General features: G+C 38.8%; 1 protein-coding gene and 1 pseudogene across 1 annotated transcript in view; one reads left to right on the top strand and one right to left on the bottom strand.

The window, feature by feature from the left end:
• The window catches only part of CLIC4 (chloride intracellular channel 4), a 92,238-nt gene that overhangs the window by 13,517 nt on the left and 51,767 nt on the right, over window positions 1-26,954 (bottom strand). Inside the window, exons 2-4 of the mRNA XM_012439929.2 lie at window positions 25,696-25,805; window positions 13,276-13,401; window positions 2,341-2,447 (exon numbers count right to left, since the gene is read on the bottom strand). Coding sequence (XP_012295352.2) covers window positions 2,341-2,447; window positions 13,276-13,401; window positions 25,696-25,805 — 343 coding nt within the window. The remainder of the gene's footprint in view (window positions 1-2,340; window positions 2,448-13,275; window positions 13,402-25,695; window positions 25,806-26,954) is intronic.
• LOC105708491 (large ribosomal subunit protein eL29-like) lies at window positions 24,453-24,944 on the top strand (annotated as a pseudogene).

Genomic DNA, 26,954 nt, shown 5'->3' with positions numbered 1-26,954 from the left:
GAGCTTCTCTATGAATGCCTAAATGGTTACATAAACTTTTACTCCCAATCAATTTGAACGTGTTACCAAAAGAATTATATATGTATTATCGATCCATCGTCAGTGTCTCCCTTTATTCTTTAAATTTTACTTGTTTACTTCATCTCCCAACCTAAACACTAGCCCTTCTATTTCACTTTCACTAGTCCAAAACTGTAGCATCCAGGCATCTAATCCTTACTTAGAATTAAGTCCTAAAGGGTCTTAAAATTGTCCAAATATATTGGATTTTAAAAATATTTAATAGGCTAGAAAAACTAATCAACTTGTCTACTCTGATTTACCATGTAAAATGACAAATCCATCTCTGTGTAGACTGTCAGCATTTGGGTGGGGGTTTGGGGAAATAAAAAGGTGAATCACTAATTTCCTAGGATTACTAAAGGCATTTGATTGCACTAAACAGATATGAGACCTGCACCAAACATACATAAGAAGGGCCCATTAAGCTCCAAAGTGATTTGAAATATTGTTTGCTAAAGTCTCATGGCCTCAACAGGTCCCTGTGGAGAGAAGTTGCTTGGCAACTGTAACTTTTATTTGCCAGCAGGTAATTTAATATAAAGCCTTCTAGATTATATACTACCTATTCTATTCTATTGTTTGTTCTCATTGGTTACAGCATTCTGAGGACAGGAAAAGTAGGTGGTTACTTAAGATAGTAACAAATTGATAGAGAAAAAATAGAATACAAAGTTATACTTAAATGAATCACTTTACAACCTTTTTCTTCCCCTCCCCATCCTTACCTCTCAAAGCAGAAGCAAACACATTTTATTCCTTTCTCCTCCCCACCAAGTGTCAGAAGAAATTTAACCACCCTCCAACTCCCAAAAACCACACAGAGAAATAAAAGTGTAACTGTAACTAAGATTGCTCAAAGAAGTATGCAGCAGAAACATCTGGGTATACAAGGGTAGTTTTATGAAAATAAAGTGCGCATGAAGGAAGGGCAGAACAGAAAAGACACTGTCTGTGGAAAGGAGGGGCTCCAGCACAACCCTTACTTAATGTATAAATTGCTCAGACAGAAATATTAGTCAGGAAAAAAAAAAAAAGCCAATTACTAAAGAAACTTGCTTCCAAACCACGACAGCTACTGGAATACATTATTAATAGATATAAGCCAGACCTGAGCACTAACATTTTTCCCTTTTTTCCCTTCACTGTAGAAAAACATTCCATGCAGTATTGTTCCAAAAATCAAGAGCAAATAGACACTGGAATTCAATATTATAAAATGCTGCAATTTGGAAATTTTGTAATAAGAAACAGCCTGAGTAGCTTGGGAATTTGCCTACTGAAATAACATAAGGAAATTAGCAAGTATTTCACTTTTTAAAAATATATTTATTCTTGTTTAACCAGCACTGGTATTTTCCCCTTTGGTATTCTTGTTCATTTGCCGACATAAACTTCTTCTCAAAAGAACCCCACCCAAGCTACCAAACTATCTGAAACTATCATAAATATTTTAGGAGCCAGCATTTTTGGTTATTGGGTTACTTTCAAATAAACACTAATGTGTGGTACACAGTTTTCCCCAGAGAGAACTATGTTTAACATCCTGAAGAGAAGAGAAAGGGAAATTACTGAATGCTATAGTTAAGACAAGGTTCATTAAATGGAATCTCTTCCAAAGAGACCTCCCTACACTATACATCCATTTGGTAAATAAAATAATAAAAATAGTGTCCTTTAATAAATAAGAGAAAATTGCATCTGTACTACCTAAACAATTCTCACCATGAAAACATGACTTGAAAATGAAATTCCAGTTTGAAGACACAGAGAAACCTGGAAATCTGGTATGTCTAATTACCCTCTTAAAGCAACTCCAAAATTTGCTCTTTAAGGATAATTAGTAAAAAAACAAAACAAAAAAAATCCCTCACTTGACTTTAGGCTGCAGCCACTCAACAAGATTTCGTTATAGTTTAAATTAAGCTCAACCAATCTATTCTAAAACACCAGCACCAGCACCACACAACCCACTGTTTCTGATGCACCATTCTTTCCATAACTCCCTTCACAGTAACTTCTCAAAATAATATGAAATCAACTTCATTCAAGAAGCATTTTATCACACACTTACTACATACAGTGCTACTAGCTAGAAACAGAAAAACAGCAACATAGGGACTTATTCCAGTTTATCACCAAATTTCTGATCAACTCTAAAAGACAGTTTTTATTACTTATAGGAATGCCTGGACTCTAAAGTATTCATTTATAATCACTGTCATAATAACAGCTTGTTGTTTGGGGGGTTTTCCTGCAGTGGTAATTCAATTTTTTTACCTTCATTAGCCTCTGGCCTTGAATTCTTGATATATGCAGAGAATTTGGCAAAGATGTCCATTCCAGCAGTATTTGATTCTGGGTGTTTTGGCGAAAGCTTTAAGTACCTAAATAGAAAAAGTGATACAAATTATAGATCCTTCCAAGATACATTAGCATAAGTTCTCTCAAACCACTGTGCTAGCAGTTACTAGACATCTTTTAATAGTTATTACATTAAGAAATAGCATCATTTGTTTAATATTTTTTAAAAATGTTTTTTTCCTTAGGAGACAAAGCTCTGCACTGTGTTTTTGTTCACATATTAATCTTCATGGCAACCACACGGCATCTGCACTCCACCTCCATCTGATAAATTAGAATTCAGGGAAACAGTTGACTTGTTCAGAGATTAGTGCCAGGCCAACGGGAGTCTTAGAATGAGACTGCTAGAGCAGTGCTGTCCAAGAGAACTTTCTGTGATGATGAAATGTTCTATATCTTCATTGTCCAATACAGTAGCTACCAGTGCCATATACCTATTTGAATATGAATTTAAATCAAAATTAAATAAAATTAAAAATTCACTTCCTCAGTTGCACTAGTCACATTTCAAGTGCTCAGTAGTCACCAGACAGCACAGCTCTCACGCCTTCTCAAACAGCGGACAACCAGATCCTCAGTATGCCCTACACTAAACCAGCCAGAGAACTCAACAGCAGGAAAAGCACGTAGGCTGGTCAAACATCATGATCATCCATAGCAGGTTACGGACATAACAGTAGAAGGCAGATCAATCGCTTGAAACCTACACCTGGGATTTGCCAAAACCTCCCTTATATTAAACATTCCCTAGAATATTTATGAGGGTAGTGCTGAACAACAAAAAAATTAGGATGTCAGAAGCATGCTGACAAGTGCTCTATTGTGTTGTCATATTTTTCCACTTTTAGAACAGACGTACATGCCAGCTTTTTAAAACACATAAAAATGCGCATTTCACATATTTAGATTTAAAACACATATACTCTGTGTATATTTTTTATTCAAATTGAAAAATATGTGAAAAAGCTCAATTATTCATCCTCTCTTTAGCAGGATTCATTCATGTTAGCCTCAGGAGTCAGGGCTAGAGGAATTCAGATTCTTAGCCCCATTTTAGGGAAGATTAATCAGCTTGAAGGTCCTGCAAAATGTCACTAGAAAATGGACTTGGGAGCAGTAAGACTTCAGAAAAAAATCTTACAGTGTACTAGTTATTTCAATTCATTCATGTATTTAAAGACACTGTCTTACCAGTTTTCTTTAAATTAAAAATAAAGGGAAGTAGTTTTCGAAATTTAGTTCAGTTGCAAGTTGTGTTTCAGTTATTATATTCATACTTCTTCTGTTTACTATTTTGAATTAAGGAAGAGATATATCTTCTAAATATTGAGCAGAGTACTATGTGAGTAAGGTGGATGTAAACTAGCTATTGAACACTTACATGCTCAAGACATCTTTCTTTTTAAAAGGTCTACCTAGTCTCTAGATAGCTCTCATTTTTTAAGATTAAAGATTGATCTTATAAACACATAAACACAATTATTTAAAGAGTTTTTCTGTAAAAAATTATAGTGAGTTTCACCTGAATTTAGATATCTGTATCTATCTAGATATACATTAACCGTACATCCCCAACTATAGGAGCCTTTACCCTCTCTACTTTTTTTTGTTTCTGCCTGAGCTGAAAGAGTTAATCACAGGTCCACCATCCCTGGATTTCCCTTGACTATATAAACAAGCCTCCAGTTTAAATGTTTGCACAGCTTGTAATACAGGACCATCACTGACTCAAACAAAAAATAGTACAGTGAACATAAGTGCCTTTTCAATACATCTGTGTCTTCCTGTAGCCAAGTTTCCCAAACTCTCCTTTTCTCTAACCACTATTTAGCTGTACCTAGTTGTACTAATGAAGTAAGCCTCATAATTCTCAAAATTTACAGGAAGGCAAGCTTGAATTACAGATCATTTACATATTCATCATTCATCTATACAGTATAATTATTATAATATGCCCTGTTGTCCCTCTGAGATGAATTACTAATTTTCTATGTGTACGTGTATGTGTGTGTGAGTGTGTGTGAGAGGGAGAGATAGAGAAAGAAAGAGAGACAGATAGACAGACAGACAGGGTGTCCCTCTGTCACCCAGGGTGGAGTGCAGTGGCAGGATCTTGGCTCACTGCAGCAACCTACAGGCTCAAGCGATCCTCCCACCTTAGCCTCCTGAGTAGCTAGGACTACAGGCATGTGTCACCATACTTGGTTAGCTTTTTGTATTTTTGGCAGAGACAGGGTTTCACCATGTTGCCTCGGCTAGTGCTGAACTCCTGGGCTCAAGTGATCCTCCTGCCTCAGCCTCCCAAAGTGCTGGGATTACAGACATGAGCCACTGCACCCGGCCTGTACTATTAATTTAATGCACAGAATAGTATAGCTTTAAGCGAATGTTCACCTCAGATCTCTCATTTTACCTAAAAGGAAATTACGTTCCAGAAAGTTTATACACTTGGCCCCCAAATCACTTGATTATAATTAAAAGTATTAACAAACTAGGCTGGCGCAATGGCTCATACCTCTAATCCCAGCCAGCACTTCGGGAGGCCGAGGCCAGTGGATCATTTGGGGTCAGGAGTTCGAGACCAGCCTGGCCAACATGGCGAAACCCTGTCTCTACTAAAAATACAAAAATTAGCTGGGCATGGTGGTGGGCACCTGTAATCCCAGCTACTCAGGAGTCTGAAGCAGGAGAATTGCTTGAGACCAGGAAGCAGAGGTTGCAGTGAGCAGAGATTGCGCCACTGCACTCAGCCTGGGCGACAGAGTGAGACTCCATCTCAAAAAAAAAAAGTATTGACAAACTAAAACTGAAATCTCCTGTTCCCAGGTCCAGTGTTTTTGTTTGTTTCTATTACAGTTCAGATTTTCTCTAAAAGATAAATCAAATTCTAAACCAGTAGGGACTTTTATGCATCTTCCCCAAACATTACATTTTAATTTATACATTATTATTAGCTTTAGCAAATAGCTTAATCAAGCAATGGTTTTCAATTATTGTAAGAACTCATTTTAACATTTAACAAAAGGGAGGCAAATAATTAATAAAAGACTAAGTGTCAGTGACAGAACAGACATGGGCACCCAGGGTATTTAGACTTTCAGATTAGTCCTTAATTCTGCTTATATCACAGACTCTTAATGGTAGACTAGCTAAGAACGTTTCTATGCTTCTAGGAAAGATCTCAGACGTTTTTGCCTTTCTAGTGTTAATATACAAATGAAGGCTGATTAGCCTTGCAAATTCCTTTACTGTATGTCTCATTTAAAAAAAAAGTGTAATAACATTTTATCGCATGCCCCTCCAAATTTATCTACCTCCCTTCTATTTTATCCTTTTATTAATAAGTTAGCCAAGTATCCAGGCTGTTTCAGTTAAAAATCCAAGTTTCAAAGTTTTTTAGCAAAGTGGTTTCTTCATATTCAAACAAGAGGAACTAAAAACTATACACAAAAATAGTTTTCCCCAGAGAAGATAAAGTTCACTTTAAAACCTACAGTTACACACACCAGTAAAAGTTATTTGATTTGAGCTTTTCATTAGTCTCTCAATCTTAAGCAACTCTAGAGTAGACAATTGCCTGTATTTATATTTGTCATGATCAAATCAGGAAGTGTTCACAAAAAGCCACTCTGTTCTCAGTATCATCAAATGCCAAAAACATGTTATTAGAAATGCTAGATTCCAGTCAACCAGCCTGCACAATTCTTCTCCCTTTTCTCCTCAACCTATTTAGAAACAAAAATTCTTACAAGCAGAGCCTGAAGAGGACTAGCAATAAAGACCTGAGACCTCCTTGTTCTGGAAGGAAAAGACAGTGAGACAGAATCGTCCCTGGGTGCCCTGGAACAATATAACACAATAGAGGAGGAAGAAAATAAATGCAGGTTGTAATCCTAAAAACACTTCCTCCTCCCACTCTTCACCTAGAAACAATTCTGCATGATGGAAATTATGCTAATTAATTAGCATTTCACATCCTGGGTCCACAGAGCCCACTAAGAAGAAGGCATTCCCACTTCAAACATACTGTTTCAATGCATACAAATAAATAAAAATTCATCAGAAGAGTTCAGATTCATCTACTTTGTCAAAGAACTCACTGAATTAAGGGTGGGTGTCGTGACTCATGCCTGTAATCCCAGAACTTTGGGAGGCTGATGTGGGGGGGATCACTTGAGGTCAGGAGTTCCAAACTAGCATGGCCAACATGGTCCAAACCAGCATGGCCAACATGGTGAAACCTCATCTCTACTAAAAATACAAAAATTAGCCAGGCATAGTAGTGCATGCCTGTAATCCCAGCTACTTGGGAGGCTGAGGGAGGAGAATAGCTTCAACCCAGGAGGCAGAAGTTGCAGTGAGCCAAGATGGCATCACTGCACTTCAGCCTGGGTGACAGAGCAACACTCTTGTCTCAAAAAAAGAAAAAGAATTCACTGAATTAAGTTTGATAACCACCTTTGGTCTAATTTGCTCATCGCAGTCAAGTAAACTATCTTTGATTTCCCTCTTACCTTTCCTCTAAACTTGAGCTAGCTTTCAATTTTCTACTCATTAAAGCACAATCCCAATTAAAGACAACATTTTCCCTCTTTTACAAAAGCCAAACCCAATAAAATAAGAAGTAGAAAGCAGAGAACAGACGAAACACAGATTTTTGAAGTCACATTGATATGGCTTCAAAAGTATCCCTGCTCTGCCACCATTAACTATGAAACCTTCGACAAATTATTTGGATTACATCTTCAGTTTCTTCACAAAGTCTTTGTGAGGATTAACAGAGATAATCCATAAAATAACCCACAAAGCATAATGCATGGCACATAATTAGCACTTGAGTGTAATTAATAAGAGCAGACGGATAAGCAGCATCAAAAACAATCCCTGGCAAGTCATGGTGGCTCACGCCTGTAATCCTAGCACTTTGGGAGGCTGATGCGGGCAGATGGCTTGAGCCTAGGAGTTCAAGACCACAGCTTAGGTAACATGGCAAGACCCTGTTCTCAGACACTAATTGAAAGTGATCATCCTCTCTACAAAAAAATAGAAAAATTAGCCAGGTATGGTGGTGTGTGCCTGTAGTCCCAGCTACTCAAGAGGCTGAGGCAGGAGGATTACGAGCCCAGGAGGTTGAGGCTGCAGTGAGGTGAGACTGTACCACCGCACTCCAGCCTGAGTGACAAAGTGAGGAGCAAGACTGTCTCTAAACAAAAAAAAAAAAGTAAAAACTTTTACCCCTACAAAGGATTTGGCACATTGTGAACATTTATAACACAAAGATTCCCATGTGTTTAAACTGCATGAAAAAGACCATTTCTGGTTACAGTATCTCTAGGAATATGCTCAACTATAATGGGGCTGGAATTTTTATGTAAAAAAGCAATATGAAAATGTCTATTTTCAAGGTCCAATTCAACGCTACAATGTTAAAATGAGTTCTCACAATAATTGAAAACCATTGCTTAATTAAGCTATTTGCTAAAGCTAATAATAATGTATAAATTAAAATGTAATGTTTGGAGAAGATGCATAAAAGTCCCTACTGGTTTAGAATTTGATTTATCTTTTAGAGAAAATCTGAACTGTAATAGAAACAAACAAAAACACTGGACCTGGGAACAGGAGATTTCAGTTTTAGTTTGTCAATACTTTTTTTTTTTTGAGATGGAGTCTCACTCTGTCGCCCAGGCTGAGTGCAGTGGCTGGAAAAAAAAAGTTATTTCCAGTAAGTTGAATGCATGTTCTTAATAGTGCCCCACTGAGAGATATAAAGCTTCAATTTATATTCACAAATACCCTAACTTTGATTTATTGCAATTCTAATTATATGCATGGCCTGAAAGAAAAATCAAGATACAGTTTTCTTAATGTTGGTTTGGAGATACTTTACTAGGATAAAAAGAAGGTTAGGTCTCCTGGGAAGGTAGAGATAAAAAGAAATTCCAGGCTCTTAGAAGGACAGGAAGGATAATAGAGGATAGGCTTTCAGAATTTTATTATAAAAAAGAATTAAGAAAATAAAATCTTAGGCTTAGCACAACATCGCTAACCAGAGAGCAATTCTGCTCACAACAGATGAGAAGCTGGTTATAGACAGAGGCGTTGTTGCTCATTGGCCTCCTGCCTGCCATCCCAACCATGCACATCACAGTCCAGCCACTCGCCCAAGTTTCCCCCAAATATACATATATTAATTATGTTAATAATTAATAATATATATTATTACATACTATTTGTGTATAGCATAAATATAAACATTTATGCTATATATTTAAAATGACTCTTCTACTCTGGAATACTTGTCATTCCTTTGTTCAACTGCTGAACATTTTTTTTTTTTTTTGAGACAGAGTCTTGCTCTGTCGCCCAGGCTAGAGTGCAGTGGTGCAATCTCAGCTCGTTACAACCACTGCCTCCCGGGTTCAAGCTATTCTCCTACCTCAGCCTCCTGAGTAGCTGGAATTACAGGTGCCCACCACTGCGTCTGGCTAATTTTTATATTTTTAGTAGAGACAGGGTCTCACCATCTTGGCCAGGCTGGTCTCAAACTCCTGCCCTTGTGATCCACACCTGCCTCAGCTTCCCAAAGTGCTGGGATTACAGATGTGAGCCACAGCGCCTGGCCCACTTTTTTTTAATTAAGAGAGTTTGAAGTTCAAGTGTTGTCTCTTCTCTAAAGCCTTTCCTGATTCCATTTACCTTCTCATCACACCACCATAACCACTTCTCCACTCATACTTGACTGTACTTTTGGAGGGCAAGAACTGTGTCTTATTCACTAACATATCCACAATGCTTTGTAGTCCATTAACCCTTTGCAGAATGAATAAACCAATGAATAAATAAATGGATGAATACTGAGTGAGCCAGGCAAATGGCTCACACCTGTAATCCCAGCACTTTGGGAGGCCGAGATAGGCAGATCCCTTGAGGTCAGTATTTCAAGACCAGCCTGACCAACATGGTGGAACCATTTGGAACCCCATTTCCACTAAAAATACAAAAATTAGCAGATGCCTATAATCTCAGCTATTTGGGAGGCTGAGTCACGAGAATTGCTTGAACCCGGGAGGCAGAGGTTGTAGTGAGCCAAGATGGTGCCACTGCACTCCAGCCTAGGCGACAGAGTGAGACTCTCTTAAAAAAAAAAATTGAGTAACTTCAGGCATACACCTTGTCTTACTGTTTGCTTTACTGAGCTTTACTTCATTTTTGCAGATATTACATTTTTTACAAATTGAAGGTTTATGGCAATCCTGCGTCAAGCAAGATGGCACCATTTTTTCCAACAGCATGTGCTCACTTCACGTCTCTGTCACATTTTGGGCATTTTTCACAATATTTCAAAATTTTTCATTATTATTATATCTGTTATGATGATCTGTGATCAGTGATCATTGATGTTACTCTTGTAATTGTTTTGGGGGCACCACAAACCACATCCATGTAAGACAGCAAACTTAACTGATTAATACTGTATGTATTCTGACTGCTCCAGTGATTTGCTGTTCTCCTGTCTCTTTCCCTCTCTTCAGGCCTCCCTGCTCCCTGAGACAAAATAATATTAAAATTAGGCCAGCTGATGAGCCTACAATGACCTCTCAGTGTTCAGGTGAAAGGAAGAGATACATATCTCTCACTTTAAATCAAAAGCTAGAAATGATTATGCTTAGTGAGGAAAGCATGTCGAAAGCTGAGACAGACCAAAAGCTGAGATAGGCTAAAAGCTACACTTCTTGTACCAAACAGTCAAATTGCATAAACAGAAGAAAAGTTCTTAAAGGAAATTAAAAGTGCAATGCCAGTGAACACACAAATGATAGAAAAAACAGCTTTACTGCTGGTAGGAAGAAAGTTTGTGTGGTCCAGATAAACAATCAAACCACCCACAGCATTTCCTTAAGCCAAAGTCTAATCCAGAGCAAGGTCCTAACTCGCTTCAGTTCTATGAAGGCAGAGAAAGGTGACAAAGCTACAGAAGAAAAGTTTGAAGCTAGCAGAGGTTGGTTCATGAGGTTTAAGGAAAGAAGCCATCTTTGTAACATAAAAGCATAAAAGTACAACATGAAGCAGCAAATGCTTATGCAGAAGCTGCAGCAAGTTATCTAGAAGATCTTGCTGATCTATCTAGATCTTCCTTCATCACTTTCCTCAGATGATCTATCTAGAAAATGTGATCCACCTTCATCATTGATCCTCTAGGTAGATCACTGATGAAGGTGGCTACACTAGACAGATTTTTAATGCAGATTTTTAACAGATTTTTTAAAATTTTAACAGAATTTTAACAGATTTTAAAACCTTCTACTGAAAGAAGATGTCATCTATCATTTTCTTAGCTACAGAGGAAAAGTCAATGCCTGGTTTCAGATCTTCAAAGGACAGGCTGACTCTTGTTGGAGTCTAATGCAGCTGTTGACATTAGGTTGAAACCCATGCCCATCTTCCATTCCAAAATTTGCAGAAAGCTTAAGAATTATACTGAATCAGCTGGTCACAGTGGCTCACGCCTGTAATCCCAGCACTTTGGTAGGCTGAAACGGGTGGATCACTTGAGGTCAGGAGTTTGAGATCACCCTGGCGACCATGGCGAAACCCTGTCTCTACTAAAAATACAAAAATTAGCCAGGTGCAGTGGCACATGCTAGTCCCAGCTACTCAGGAGGTTGAGGGAGAAGAATCGCTTGCACCTGGGAGGCAGAGGCTGCAGTGAGCCGAGATCACACCACTGCACTCCAGCCAAGGCAATGGAGTGAGACTCTGTCTCAGAAAAAAAAAAAAAAAAAAGACTGAATCTACTCTGCACATGCTCTATAAACGGAACAATAAAGCCTGGATAATGGCACATCCATCTGTTCACAGTATGGTTTACTAAATATTTTAAGCACACTGTTGAGACCCACTGCCCAGGAAAAAAAGATTCCTTTCAAAATATTACCACTCATTGACAATGCACCTAATCACCCAAGAACTCTGAGAGAGATCTACAGGGAGATCATGGTTGTTTTCATGCCTGCTAACACAATATCATTCTGCAGTCCGTAAGTTAAAGAGTAATTTTGACTTTCAAGTCTTATTATTTAATAAACGCATTTCATAAGGCCATAAAAAGTGGATTCCTCTGATGGATGTGGGCAAAGCAAACTGAAAACCTGGATAGGATTTACCATTCTAGATGCAATTAAGAACATTCATGATTCATGAGAGGAGGTCAAAATAGCAACATTAACAGGAGTTTGGAAGAAGTGGATTCTAACCCTCATGGATGACATTCATAGGTTCAAGACATCAGTAGAGGGAGGAACTACATATGTGTTGAAAATAGCAAGACAACTAGAATTAGAAGTGGAGCTGGAAGATGTAATCAAATTGTTCTACCTTCATAAAAAAATTTGAATGGATGAGGAGTTGCTTCTTATGAATGAGCAAAGAAAATGGTTTCTTGAGATAAAATCTATACTTAGTGAAGATGCTAATAACATTGATAAATGACAACAAGGAATTTAAAATATTACATCAACTTAGTTGTTAAAATAGCAGAAGAGTTTCAGAAGATGGACTCTAATTTTGAAAAAGGTTCTATTGTGAGTAAAATGCTATCAAAGAGGGGCGCATGACCTCTTGAGATTATCCCTCAGGCAAAGAATATTTATTTTAAAATTTTTAAATGCCATCAAACAGTATTGCATGTTACAGAGAAATCTTTCATGAAAAGAAGAGTCCATCAATGTAGAAAAATTCATTGTTATTTCAAGAAATTGCCACAGCCATCTCAACCAGCAACCACCATCCTCATCAGTCAATAGCCAGCAACATCAAGGCAAGACCCTCCATTTGGCAAAAAGATTGACTTGCTGAAGGCTTAGATAACCATTAGCATTTTTTAAGCAATAAAGTATTTTAAAATTAAGGTATGTGCAATTTTTTCAGACATAATGCCATTATTGCACACTTAGAACACTATGATATACTACTGTAAAGATAACTTTTACATGCACTGGGAAACCAAAAATATCATGTGACTCATTTTATTGCAACATTCATTTTATCATGGTAGTCTGGAACCTAACTCACAATATCTTCAGGGTATGCCTATAATTATTCGAGAACCCTCTATCTCAATTATCCCAATAATCCTGGAAAATATATCTGGACATGGAGGGTAAGAGTCAAGTTAACCAGTAATAAAGGTTTGGGTCAGGAGAAACAAAACATGTCAATTTTCAGTATAATGAAACTAGAAAAGCCTAAAAGAAACCAATAATGCTTTGAATCTATGCCAAGATTGTAGTATGATGCAAAGCTGCATATTTGTAATTTATGTAACTATCATTATAGTATAGGCAGGACCTAGAGATCTGGAACACCTTAAAGAAATAAGTAAATAAAAACTCTGAATCCTAGGGAAATTGTCTGATTATAGCTTTAGAAAGTTACCTTTAAAATGAACTGAAATCAAATCTCATAGCAGTCTGTGCCACACTCTTGCTAAAAGATTCTTACTGGGTTCAGTTGGAATGTGTCTTTCCCCATCCCTTCTCCTCTTTAAACGTCTCTCTCAGTTTGAGACCTACAGCCCACAAATAACCAATCTTTCTTGACCTATCACACACATCCCAAATCTGTTTCTACCATGTACTCTACAGCTTAGACAAATCCCCACCTTTCTTAGTATGGTTTATTGGCCTAGCTGGAAGCCAATTCTTATATCTGTGTAGCATTAATTATAAGAAACATAAAAAAGAGTCCTAGCCATTCCAAATTAATGCTGTGAGAAAGGTCTCTACAGATAAAAAACACAAGCTTGAAATAAGTGACAATATTTTCATACATATTTTCTTTGATACTCACTTGGGAGGGCATAAGACTTCTTCAAGAAATTCCTCAATCTTATTTACATCCGTTTTGACTTCACTGTTAAACGTTATAAATGGTGGGTGGGTCCCGGGAGCCAAGTTCTGCAGGTCTGCAGGCTTCCTGTTGGGCAAAATATTGGTCAAAATCAGATCATTTTTTGCACTAAAACAGCAATAATTCTTTAAATTCTCAAAGTGGGCCGGGCACGTTGGCTTGCATCTGTAATTGTAGCACTTTGGGAGGCCAAGGTGGGAGACTGCTTGAGGCCAGGGGTTTGAGACCCAGTCGGGGCAACATGGTGAGATCCTGTCTCTACAAAATATAAAAAATTAGCCAGGCATGGTGCTGTGTGCCTATAGTCCCAGCTACCAGGGAGGCTGAGGTGGGAGGATCACTTGAGCCTTGGAAGTTGAAACTGTAGTAAGCCATGATCACACCACTACACTCCACCCTGGGCAACAGAGAGACCCTGTCTCAAAAAGAAAACAAATAAATTGTCCGGGCGCAGTGGCTCATGTCCGTAATCCCAGCCATTTGGGCGGCCAAGGCAGGCGGATCACCTGATGTCGGGAGTTGGAGACCAGCCTGGCCAGCATGGTGAAACCCCATCTCTACTAAAAATACAAAAAATTAGCCGGGCATGGTGGCATGTGCCTGTAGTCCCAGCTACTTAAGTGGCTGAGGCAGAAGAATCACTTGAACCTGGAAGGCAGAGATTGCGGTGAGCTGAGAACCTGCCACTGCACTCCAGCCTAGGTGACAGAGCGAGACCCTGCCTCAAAAAAAAAGAAAAGGCTTGGCATGGTGGCTCATGCCAGTAATCCCAGCACTTTGGGAGGCCAAGGTGGGCAGATCACAAGGTTGGGAGTTCGAGATCATCCTGGCCAACATGGCAAAACCCCGTCTCTACTAAAAATACAAAAATTAGCTGGGCATAGTGGCACAAGCCTGTAATCCCAGCTACTCATGAGGCTGAGGTAGGAGAATCGCTTGAATTCGGGAGGTGGAGATTGTAGTGAGTTGAAATTGTGCCATTGCATTCCAGCCTGGGCGAGAGAGCAAGATTCCATATCAAAAAAAAAAAAAAGATAAGAAAAGAAAAATTATCGAAGTGGTTCTAATCAAGCCTCTTGGGCAGGCTGTACAGTGGCTCATAACTGTAACCTTAGCACTTTGAGAGGCCAAGGCAGGAGGATTGCTTGAGTCCAGGAGTTGGAGCAAGACCAGCCTGGGCAACATAGTGAGACCCCATCTCTATAAAAAAAAATTTTTTAATTAGTTGGGTGTGGTGGCATGTGCCTGAAGTCCCAGCTACGTGGGAGGCTGAGGTGGGAGGATTGGTTGAGCCCAGGAGGTCGAGGCTGCAGCGGTAGAAATTCCTTGGATATTGATTTAAACAAACCAACCAAAGATAAAAAGATATTTCAGAGATAACCAGGGAAATCTCAAATTGTATACTAGGAACTGTAGGAGAGAACAGCAATGTGGTTAGGGAAGAAAATGTCTACCCTGTTTGAAGACATACACTGAAGTAAGTAGGGGTGAAATGACATGGTGTCTAGCATTTACTTTAAAACATTTCAGCAAAGAAAATAAGAAAAAAGGGACAAAGCAAATGTGGCAAAATCTTGATAAATGAATCAGGTTTATGGAGAAGTTTGTTCTATTCTTATGCACGTTTGAAAACTTTAATTAAAAAAGCAAACATAAAAACTTCTACTTAAAAGCAATACAATAACATTATTTCAAAGAATATTTATCCCTCCTATTATAGCGCAGAGTTGTTTATCTTGTTATTAAGTTAGCCTGCCTGCCTTCCTTCTTCCTTCCTTCCATAAATGCACAGAATTTGAATAAAATAAAGAATATTGGCCAGGCATGGTGGCTCACGCCTATAATCCCAGCACTTTGTGGGGCCGAGGCAGGTTGGTGGATCACCTGACGTCAGGAGCTCAAGCCTAACTTGGGCAACATGGTAAAACCCCGTCTCTACTAAAAATACAAAAATTAGCTGGGTGTGGTGGTGCACACCTGTAGTCCCAGCTACTCAGGAGGCTGAGGCAGGAGAATTGCTTGAACCTGGAAGGTGGAGGTTGCAGTGAGCCGAGATCTTACCACTGCACTCTAGCCTGGGCAACAGAGTGAGAATCTCTCTCTCAAAAAAAAAAAAAAAAAAAAGAATGTTCTTTAATCTTATCATATATAAATTGTGATTACCTGGAAAACAATTTTCTCACTCCAAAGTCATAAACATATCCATGAGCATTTTTTTTTTTTTTTTTTTTTTGAGAGAGAGAGAATAGGAAGGAGAAAAAAGGAAGAGAAAGAGAGAGAGAGAGAATGGGGAGGAGGGAGAAGGAAAAGAAAGAGGGAGAGAGAATGGGAGTATTGCTTTCTTGCCCAGACTAGAATGCAATTTAGTAATGGGTATTGAAAACCTCTTTTATACTGATAATTATACTTAATGATGTAGTCAGGAAGGAATAAGGGAAGAAGATAACAAACAAACAGCCAACCAATATTTAATTTAAACCTATGAAATGCTATGCGATTACTGAGGAGTGATTTACTTCCAATTATATAGTCACCTTTGGAATAGGTGTGAGGTGGTAATGTATGTTTTGTGTATTTGAAGTGGAGAGTACTATAAATATTTATTAAGTTTACTTGTTCCGGGTCTGAGTTCAAGTTCTGAATATCCTTGTTAATTTTCTATCTCGTTGATCTATAGAATCGTTAGCTCTTCTTGTTGCATTGATCCTTTTGCCATTATGTAATGTCATTCCTCGCCTCTTTTGATCTTTGTTGCTTTAAAGTCTACTTTATCAGAGGTGAGAATTGCATCTCCTGCTTTTTGTTTATTAGTTTATTTTTACTCTCTGTTCAATTGGTAAATCTTCCTCCTTCTCTCTGAGTCTTTGTGTATTGTTTCATGTAAGATGGGCCCGGATGCAGCATACCGATGGGTTTTGGCTTTTTATCCAATTAAAATATATATAAGTTTAATACCAGCATTTGATGCTAGCTGGCTGTTTTGCCCATTAGTTGATGTGAATTTTTTATTGTGTTAAAGTTCTTTGCTTTTTGATATATTTTTGGAAAGGCTGATATTGGTTGTTCCTTTATATGTATAGTGCTTCTTTCAGAAGCTCTTGTAAAGCAGGCCTGGTGGTGGTGAACTCTCTAAGTACTTGTTTGTTCGCAAAAGATTTAATTTTTCCTTCGCACATAAAGCTTAGTTTGGCTGGATAGGAAATTCTGGGTTGAAAGTTCTTTTCTTTAAGGATGTTAAATATTGGTCCCCACTCTTTTCTGGCTTGTAGGGTTTCTGCTGAGAGATCTGCTGTAAGTCTGATAGATTTCCCTTTATGGGTAACCTGACCTTTCTCTCTGGCTGCCCTTAGTATTTTCTCCTTCATTTCAACCCTAATAAATCTGGCAATTATGTGCCTTGGGGTTGGTCTTCTTGAAGAATATCTTTGTGGTGTTCTCTGTATTACCTGGAGTTGAATATTACCCTGCCTTGCCAGGTTGGGAAAGTTTTCCTGAATGATATCCTGAAGAGTATTTTCCAACTTGGATTCATTCTCTTCATCACATTCAGGTACACCTATCAAACGTAAATTAGGTCTTTTCACATAGTCCCATATTTCCTGGAGACTTTGCTCATTCCTTTTCATCCTTTTTTCTGCATTCTTGTCTTCTCGTTTCATTTCACTGAGCTGGTCCTCGACTTCTGATATCCTTCCTTCTGTTTGATCAATTCGACTGTTTAAACTTGTGCATGCTTCGCGAAGTTCTCGTGTTGTGTTTTTCAGCTCCATCAATTCACTTATATTCTTCTCTAAATTGTCCATTCTCATTAACATTTCGTCAAACCTTTTTTCAAGGTTCTTAGTTTCTTTGCATTGGGTTAGAATAAGTTCTTTTAATTCACAGAAGTTTCTTATCACCCACGTTTGGAAACCTGCTTCTGTTATTGGAACACCCGTGTAATCTATTAAGCCTTGTTCCGTTACTGATGAGGAATTGCAATCCCCTGTAGAGGGAGAGGCATTCTGATTTTGAGTATTCTCTACCTTTTTACGCTGGTTTCTTCCCTTCATTATATATTTGTCCGTCTGTCGTCTTTATAATTACCGACTTTCTAACTGGGTCTCTGACGTCCAACTTGTTGATTCCCTGCGCCGAAATCTGAGCAATCCACTGAGCCGGTCAAAACAGCGGTGTTAAGATTGATGGTGCTTTTCTGCCCGGGAATATCCGGACTCTGCACCAAGAACTGGCGTGCTAAGGCACCAGCAAAACCGCCACGCCGGCCATAAGAGTCGCCCTGGCGACCCGTGGAGCTCCTCCACTGGGAATCTCGTGGTCCGTGAGCAACTAATATTCGTCTGAAAGTGTGGCGTCCTCTCGTTCTTTGCGCTTTCACTGGGAGGTACGTGCCCGAGCTGCTAATCATCAGCCATCTTGGATCTCTCTCAGCATTTTTTTTTTTTGAGGCAGAGTCTCACTCTGTCACTCAGGCTAGAGTGTAATGGTGCAATCTTGGCTCACTGCAACCTCTGCCTCCCAGGTTCAAGTGATTCTCCTGACTCAGCTTCCTGAGTAGCTGGGATTACAGGTGTCTGCTACTATGCCTGGCTAATTTTTGTATTTTTAGTATGGGGTTTCACCATGTTGGTCAGGCTGGTCTCGAACTCCTAACCTCAGGTGATCCACCCGCCTTGGCCTCCCAAAGTGCTAGGATTACAAGGGTGAGCCACCATGCCCGCCTCCATTAACATTTTTATAACTAACAAACAGTCAATTAAATGCCTAAGTGTAAGGTAATAAGTGTGTTTTCACAAGTAGTTTTTTAAAGAACCGGGTAGATTAGAGAAAGGAGAAGGAGGTCTCGATGCTTTAAAAACAAAACAAAACAAAAAAACCCACATGGGTAGGTGGAGTAGGGCATGTAGGACAAAATCAATAATACCCATTATGTCTATAATTAATTATGAAAGCTTTTAAGCTATCTAAACAAAAAGATTCTTAATTTTTTAAATTTTTATTCAATCTTTTTTAGAGACAGGGGTCTCTCTCTCTCTTGCTATGTTGCCCAGGCTGTCTTCAAACTCCTGGGTTCAAGAGATCCTCAGCTGTGAGTAGCTGGGAATAGAGAGCACGCCACTGCCCCTGGCTTCCAAATAAGAATATTTATTAGGGGAGGGAGAAAGCTAGCGTATCAGAGAAAAAAAAGAACCAAGGCTGACTAAAAAGGACTGGCTTGACGTCCCAAATGGAAAAGCTCTGCCATTTACCAGCTACATGACTAAGTAAATTACAACCTCTTTGAGTCTGGATTTCCTCTTTATAAGACCTGCTTTGTCTGTAAAGATTAAATCAAATAAGGCATGTGAAAGTCAACTAAAAGCATGCAAATGAAACTCATTACTACTTTTAGTATCACATTAACAAAGCACTATGCAGGAAATAAGATTGGCAGTTTTAATTTTAATAGAACTGATGGTTCATAAATGGTTACCTAGAATTAACTGATTGGTAATAAAATCTGATTAATTTAGAGTCATATACACAACCAAGGAAAGTTTAAAAGGGCATATGATTACCCATTTTCCATTAATATTTGTGATTAGTGAATAGTCTATCTTGTTTTGGTTGAAAAGCTATATATATTTCTAAAATAAAAAAAGCAATATAACTATTTTCCAGGATTAACCATTGAGATGACAGACAACATAGCAGGTCCCGATTCCAAGTGAACGATTTGAGAAGAAACTTTAGTGCCTCCAAATGTATTAGCAGACTTCAAATAAATGGACAAGTTCTAGACGGTAATCTGATTCACTCACAAGCTATGTATCAACCAAACAGAATCTAAGATTCTTCAACTTGCAGTTCCCACCTGGCATTCTCAGGCCTCAGGTGTTCTGTTTGACCCACAAAGGCTCATTTTACAGATGTTTCACAGAAACTTAACACTGTAAGAACTGCAGTTTGAGATAAATGCAACTGAGGCAATAGGAAATGGCAAAAAATTTCAAAACATTTTTGGTTTACTTTGAAAAAGGCCTTCAGTAAATACTCAACAATTGATTAAAACTCATTCAAATGTTTCCCTTTCATGAGATCAAGGGCAAAGTGCACAGAATTCACGCCTTACAGTAGGGCACAAATATTCTTCAGTGTTTTGGGTTTATTATTTTTAGCCTCACATATCATGGTAGTCTTTCAGATGAAATAAATTATTCTGTTGTTCCCCATTGTCATTCTAGGTGAAGAAAAGAAATAAAAACAAAAACAGAAAGGGAAAGAAAGGAATGAAAAGGAGAACTCCTATAAGAGCTAACATTTTAAGAGTTAAATGGCTTAATTTATATTAAAATGTAGTTTAGTACACTTGCAACAACTGGAGGAAGTTGGGCTGGTGGTCCAGTTCCAGTTGCTTGGTATGAAATGAGTGCAGCATAGCTCTAAGACACTGGAGCTGGCTCTTGAAGACGACCTATCTGTAACAAGTTGACTTGCCAACTGAAGAAAAAAGTACTAGGTATATAGGCCTTATCTTTTAAATTGAGCTCCTTTTTTCTCCAGAAAGAGAACAACGACAACAACAACAACAAAATCGAGTTTCCTTTTTGAAGGTGCTGATTTTCAAGGCATAAAATTAACTCACATATATCAAGAGACTACTGGACACTATATAAACATATTAACAACAACAACAAAAAAAACCCCACAAAAGTTAACACCATAGAATCAGAATTATTTGTCTCAAAACACTTTACTACTATTATTTATTCTTTACTAGATTTGATATATTTTGGCTTGACTGATAGTCAAGTCACTAACTGAACGAATTAATCATGGACTCAACAAAACACACACACCAAGACTCCTGATCACTACGAATTTGTCTTTGTCCCAGTTCAACCAGTTAAAAGAATTTTACACGCAACAAGATCATCTTGATATAAAATAAAAAAAAGAATTTTACTAATATGAATTAAATATTGTTAATCTGTCTACTTTCAATGTCAATTTTAAAGTCAATCTGTGGAGAAATACTTCAAAAAAAAAAAAGCACGCATGAAAAGATTTCAAATATAGATTCCATGATTCTTTTTTGAGATGAAGACTTGCCCTGTTGTTCAGGCTGGCATGATTTCAGCTGACTGCAAACTCCACCTCCCAGGTTCAAGCGATTCCCCTGCCTCAGCCTCCCGAATAGCTGGAACTACAGGCCCTCACCACCATGCCTGGCTAATTTTTATACTTTTAGTAGAGACAAGATTCCACCACACTGGCCAGGCTGGTCTTGAACTCCTGACCTCAAGTGATCCGCCTGCCTTGGCCTCCCGAAGTTCTGGGATCACAGGAGTGAGCCACCTTGCCCAGTCCAAATATAGATTCTATCATTTTTAACATCTTAATAACAGCTTAGAAGTAAAGTATATACTGATAACAGGTTTAGAAAAACATTCATAATAATTTTATTAATTCAGCTCTTAGCACCTCAACAGAATGTATCATCTTTGAAATTGTCTTGAAAAAGAACATAAAGACATAGCAACAAAGTACTCCCTCTTGGTGTGTCTATGTCTCCCCTACCTCTCAATCACACACTCACACCCACACCTCCCCACCACCCACCCACACATACTCCTATCCACCTACACACACACACACACACACACACACACACACACACACACCCCACCATCCACCCACACATACACACACGTTCACTCACACACACTGGGTACACATGTGATTCTGAATGCAGTCATAAAACACAATTATCTTGAATTTTAGGACTGTTCTAACAAGTGCTTCATGTAGCTCAAGTCAACTTTACAAAGGGGAAAAATGGAGTCTGACTTTGCTGTCTGGCCAGCAGCAGGAAATAGATGATTTCTCTAAAAGACAGGCCTGTCTCATTCCATTTAGTCTCTTGGCATGTGTCATTCATGCTGCTGCTACTGAAGATAGCGGAAATTGAACTGCTTTCTCAAGTTACTGCAGACTGTTTTCAGAAGGGTGGAAACACAGAGACATGATAATGAAAATAAAACTATCTGAAGAGTCTATTTTGGAATCAGATTTTCTCCTGAGTTTCTAACTGCCTTTTAAGATATGCAGAACTATCAGTTTCATAGTTCCATGGTAATGTTTTAAACTATTACAAAAGTGAAGTTTTTTCCCTTCCTTTTTCCTGAATTTAAATATGAGGTAGCTGACTCCAAGGAAGATGAGGCAGCTTGCACAAGATCCCAGTGAAATCAGTGATAGGGCTCTCTTCATACACAGCCAGGTCTTACTCTTGAAACTTTCCATACTATGCCATGGTTGTTTCCCAACTGATGACATGCCAGAACATCTTTATGCCCCCAATTTTAGTATTTTCACTTATATTATCTGAAGCTTTTGTTCAAATCTTGATATAAAAAATTGAAATTCTTTCTGAAGCCTGGGCACTTTTTAAAATCTAAACGTTCTTTAAATTGCAGTATGAACAGAAAATTAGGTTTAGAAATGACTCCCACTCAACCATTAAGGCTGCTCAGGCAGGCAAGTAATGGGAGATTGTTCAAAGCCTCACAAGGGACACATGAATACTACCAGCACAGTCATTAATGCCAACAGAGATTCAAAGAGAACGTGTCACACAGTGCCAGAACTAGAAATGGGCTTGTTCTTATGGATGAAATGTCATGTAACAACCACTTTTTCAAATCATACAGTGAGCTGCTAAGTAACTCTCAGAGGAGTTCTATTGTTCTCCACTGGTTTGTTCTGGAGTCAGTACTTCTCACCGAGAAATTATGCAATTACCAGGAAAAGCAGGAAAATAAGCACTATAGGCATTTTCTCCCCTACAAATTTCTAAAAAGAGTCACATTTAATGTTTTAAGATTAAGACTCTATTATGAAAGGTACTAGAGATATGTTTTATTTCTCTGTGATAACTTTCATATATACTGGTGGGTTTTGTTTTTGTTTTTTTGAGCCAATGTTCACTTTCTTGAGGTACCTTCTCTTTAAAATTTTGTTCAAGATTATAAGTGTGTAAACTCATAGAAAAGATCTGGACGAGGCTGGGCACAGTAGCTAACGTCTGTAATGCCAGCACTTTGGGAGGCCAAGGCCAGAGGACTGCTTGAGCCCAGGAGTTCAAGACCAGCCTAGGCAACAAACACAGGGAGACCTTGTCTCTTAAAAAATTACACAAGTGTGGTGGTAAATGCCTATAGTCCTAGCTACTTGGGAGGCTGAGACTGGAGGATTACTTGAGCCCAGGAGCTCAAGGCTACAGTAAGCCATGATCATGCCACTGCACTCCAGCCTCGGTGACAGAGACAGACCCTGTCTCAAAAATAATAATAATAAAAGAAGAAAAAAAAGAAAAGATTTGGAAGGATAAAGACCAAGCCTAAAATAAATTGTCTTTCTGAAGAGGAAGTTGATGACTAGGGGGTAGGGATGGTAGGGACTCATTATCATGTACTACTTATATAGTTTTAATTGTCCTAAGAAGCATTTTTTTAGCTTTGCTGGAGACCTATGATTGCTAAAGAAGACCAAAGAATATAAGCTTCAATTTTAAGTGCTATCTGCTGTTGATTTTACAAAAAGTTCTAAGTGATAAACATATATCTTCTTAGATATTTTCTATTTATGAGGTCCTGAAATGCCTGTCTCCCATGTGCCAATTTTTATACACAGAAATACTTAACATATGCACTTAAAATATACACTTACACATATTTCCACATATACCTACATATATATACAAATCTGCAAATATCAATCAATGTATATGAATAATGCCTTTAAAAAGTCTAAATGAAAAGAAACAGACAACTCTGAAATAGCTATAATGAGTTTACTTCCTTTTCTGACCCAGATTCCCATCGTTTATGGCACTGTTACTGGTATGCATCACAATTAAGCACTGTATTAAACTATTCAATGAAGGCTTTTTCAAAGCATGGCAGTCAACTCACTTGCTCCAAGCCAAAAATGGAATAGGAGAAATTCATGTATTTTAGGACACAGTAAGGGTGTGTGCATGGTGGCACAGTCTATTTTTAGGAGTTATATTGGGAAACTTCCTTTGTGTATGCATGTATGAAAAAAACAGTAATAGAAGGGTAACTACATGACTTATTTCATTCTTACAACATCTCTGCACAACATGAACGAGGTAATGTCTTCCCAAGAGCTTGCAGTTTTAACTCGATTATGTGTGTAATCTTGAATTTATATACATAACTAAAGGGGTACCTAGATGACTTTATGGCTTATTTTCAATACATTTTAAAGTCTGTAAAATTTCAAATCTATGTACTAGCAGTTAAGGAAAAATATATTTTAAGGGAATGACAGTAATCTGAGTACACTAACATAGAACTGGAAATGAAATTATAGCTTTCAGGTTTAACTATCAGCATGTGATGCTCAGCAGGATAACACATATGAATTCTGCCACTTTATCAAGTGATAGGCTGTCATTATTCTTTCCTGGACATTGTTCATAACTTGATATATAATATGGTTAAAATTTGTGTCCCTGCCCAAATCTCATATTAAATTGTAATCTTCAATGTTGGAAGAGGGGCCTTGTGGGAAGTGACTGGATCACAAGGGCAGACTTCCCTTGCTGTTCTTGTGATAGCGAGTGAGTTGTCACAAGATCTGGTTGTTTAAAAGTGTGCAACACCTCCCTACTTCTCTCTTCTTCCTTCTCCAGCCATGTAAGATGTGTCTGCTTCCCTTTTGCCTCCTGCCATAATTTTAAGTATACTGAGGCCTCCCCAGCCATGTTTCCTGTACAACCTGTAGAACTATGAGTCAATCGAACCTCTTTTTTTTATGAATTACCCAGTCTCAGGTAGTTCTTTATAGCAATGTGAGAATGAACTAATACAATAGCTTTAAAAATAAGTATAATAACAAATCACATGTAACACTTGCATTAAGGGGAATCCACTGCCAAACCCTAGATTTTCCCAATAATACAACTATTCTTAATCCTTGATTTAAATCTTTTGTGGAAGGGGATGTATAAATGTTCTTCACCCCAGACCTGTTTGCTAAAGGCGAATAGACATTCCTGAATAAAACAGGGCTTTCGCTTCCGGTCCTAGGCGCTTCGGCAACCGCGGCTTAGGTGCAGACATGGCCAAGTCCAAGAACCACACCACACACAACCAGTCCCAAAAATGGCACAGAAATGGTATCAAGAAACCCTGATCACAAAGATACGAATCTCTTAAGGGGGTGGACCCCAAGTTCCTGAGGAACATGCACTTTGCCAAGAAGCACAACAAGAAGGGCCTAAAGAAGATGCAGGCCAACAATGCCAAGGCCATGAGTGCACGTACCAAGGCCGTCAAGGCCCTCGTAAAGCCCAAGGAGGTTGAGCCTAAGATCCCAAAGGGTGTCAGCCGCAAGCTCGATCGACCTGCCTACATTGCCCACCCCAAGCTTGGGAAGCACACTCGAGCATGCATTGCCAAGGGGCTCAGGCTCTGCGGGCCAAAGGTCAAGGCCAAGGCCAAGGATCAAACCAAGGCCCAGGCTGCAGCTCCAGCTTCAGTTCCAGCTCAGGCTCCCAAAGGTGCCCAGGCCCCTACAAAGGCTTCAGAGTAGATATCTCTGTCTGCCAACGTGAGGATAGAAGGACTGGTGCGATCCCCCGGGGCTGCCATCTGCATGGGGCTGGGGTCCTCCTGTGCTATTTGTACAAATAAACCTGAGGCAGAAAAAAAAAAAAAAAAAAAAAAAACAGCTTTCTACTCATCAGGGCTCTTCTCAGCCCTCTCCACTATGGAAAATAAGCCATAAAGTCATCCAGGAGAGAAAGCTGCAAACAACTCTTCACTTAAGAACAGTCAGGGTCCACAGATAATTGCTCTTATTTTACAATAGATGTAAACAAATACGATTAAAATCATGCTATAGAAAATTACTGTTATTCCCTAAAAAGTAAATTAAATGAAATTGACAATAATGGTATTCAACCTCCTAAAAATCCTTGTCTTTAAAGATCCAGATTATATAGGTCATATGTTTAACACATTCGGGGCCAAGATTCTGCTTAGAAAGTTCTTCACGACTCCATGTTCAAACTGGAAAAGTCAAGGATTTCACTGCATCCACACTAAAACTTAGCTCCTGGTGCTGCTCATAAATTTAAGGTAAACATACAAAAGTTCCTAAAAAAGACTGAGTAGCCACATGCAGTATACTGACAGTGTGACTTGTATATACAAGTTAAGTTTGTCCATAAACTAGCAGAAATTTAATATATTCTCTTTAGAGAATACATACCATCAAAGTTAAAATAGGATCAAACTGAAAAGACAGTTCAGCTTAAGTTGATTGCAAATTGCGACCGTGTCTTACCTTTTCAGATCAACAGTTGTGACACTAAATACAACTCCTTTGAGCCAAAGAATCATGAAGAGCCTCTGGGAAAAGGGGCAATTTCCTATGCTTTCACCATCACTGCCAGCCTGGAAAACAGAATTAAACATTAAAAAACAAGGTCAAAGTGATGATACTCAACATATCTTTTGCTGAATTTTAAGAAATTTAGGTCTTTACTATTTTGCTCTTCCATTAGCCATTTTTTTTTTTTTTTTTTTGAGACAGAGTGTCCTTCTGTCACCCAGGCTGGAGTACAGTGGTGTGATCTCGGCTCACTGCAACCTCCTCCTCCGAGACTCTAGCAATCCTTCCATCTTAGCCTCCCAAGCAGCTAGGGCCACTGGCACGCACCACCACCCTGGCTAATTTTTAATATTTTGAGTAGAGACAGGGTTTCACCATGTTATCCAGGTTGGTCTTGAACTCCTGGGCTCAAGTGATCTGCCATTCTCAGCCTCCCAAAGTGCTGGGATTACAGGCATGAGCCATTGCACCCAGCTAACGCTAGCCTGTTTCTTTTCTTAAAAATGACCAGTCTAGGGCTGGGCGCAGTGGCTCACACCTGTAATCCCAGCACTTTGGGAGGCCAAGGTGGGTGGATCACAAGGAGTTCGAGACCAGCCTGGCCAATATGGTGAAACCCCGTCTGTACTAAAAATACGAAATTTAGCCGGGTGTGGTGGCGGGCGCCTGTAGTCTCAGCTACTTGGAAGGCTGAGGCAAGATAATTGCTTGAATCTGTGAGGTAGAGGTTGCTGCAAGCCAAGATCATGCCACTGCACTCTAGCCTGGGCAAGAGAGCAAGACTCCGTCTCAAAAAAAAAAAAAAAGTTCAGTCTAGTATAGCACTGCCCAAGAGAACTTTCTGCAGTGATGGAGATGATCCATATTGCCAATGTCCCATATGGTAGCCACTAGCAACATTTGGCTAAGGAGTACTTAAAATGGGGCTAGTTCAAGTGAACTGATTTTTCTTTTATTAATTGTAAATTACAGTCATGCATCACTTACTGATAGGAACACATTTTGAGAAATATGCTGTTAGGGGATTCTGGCATTGTACAAGCATCACAGGGTATGCTTTCACAAACCTAGATGATATAGCCTGCCCTACACACCTAGTCTACATGGTATATACAGCCTACTGCTCCTAGACTACAAACCTGTGCAGCATGTTACTGTACTGAATACTGCAGGCAGGTGGAACATAATGGTAAGTTATCTGTACATCTAGA

The sequence above is a fragment of the Aotus nancymaae genome, unplaced genomic scaffold, assembly GCF_030222135.1.
Source record: "Aotus nancymaae isolate 86718 unplaced genomic scaffold, 86718_ANA_hifiasm-v0.15.2.pri h1tg000053l, whole genome shotgun sequence".
Lineage (NCBI taxonomy): Eukaryota > Metazoa > Chordata > Mammalia > Primates > Aotidae > Aotus > Aotus nancymaae.
The sequence above is the reverse complement of the archived record's forward strand: the minus strand, read 5'-3'. Positions and strand labels throughout refer to the sequence as shown.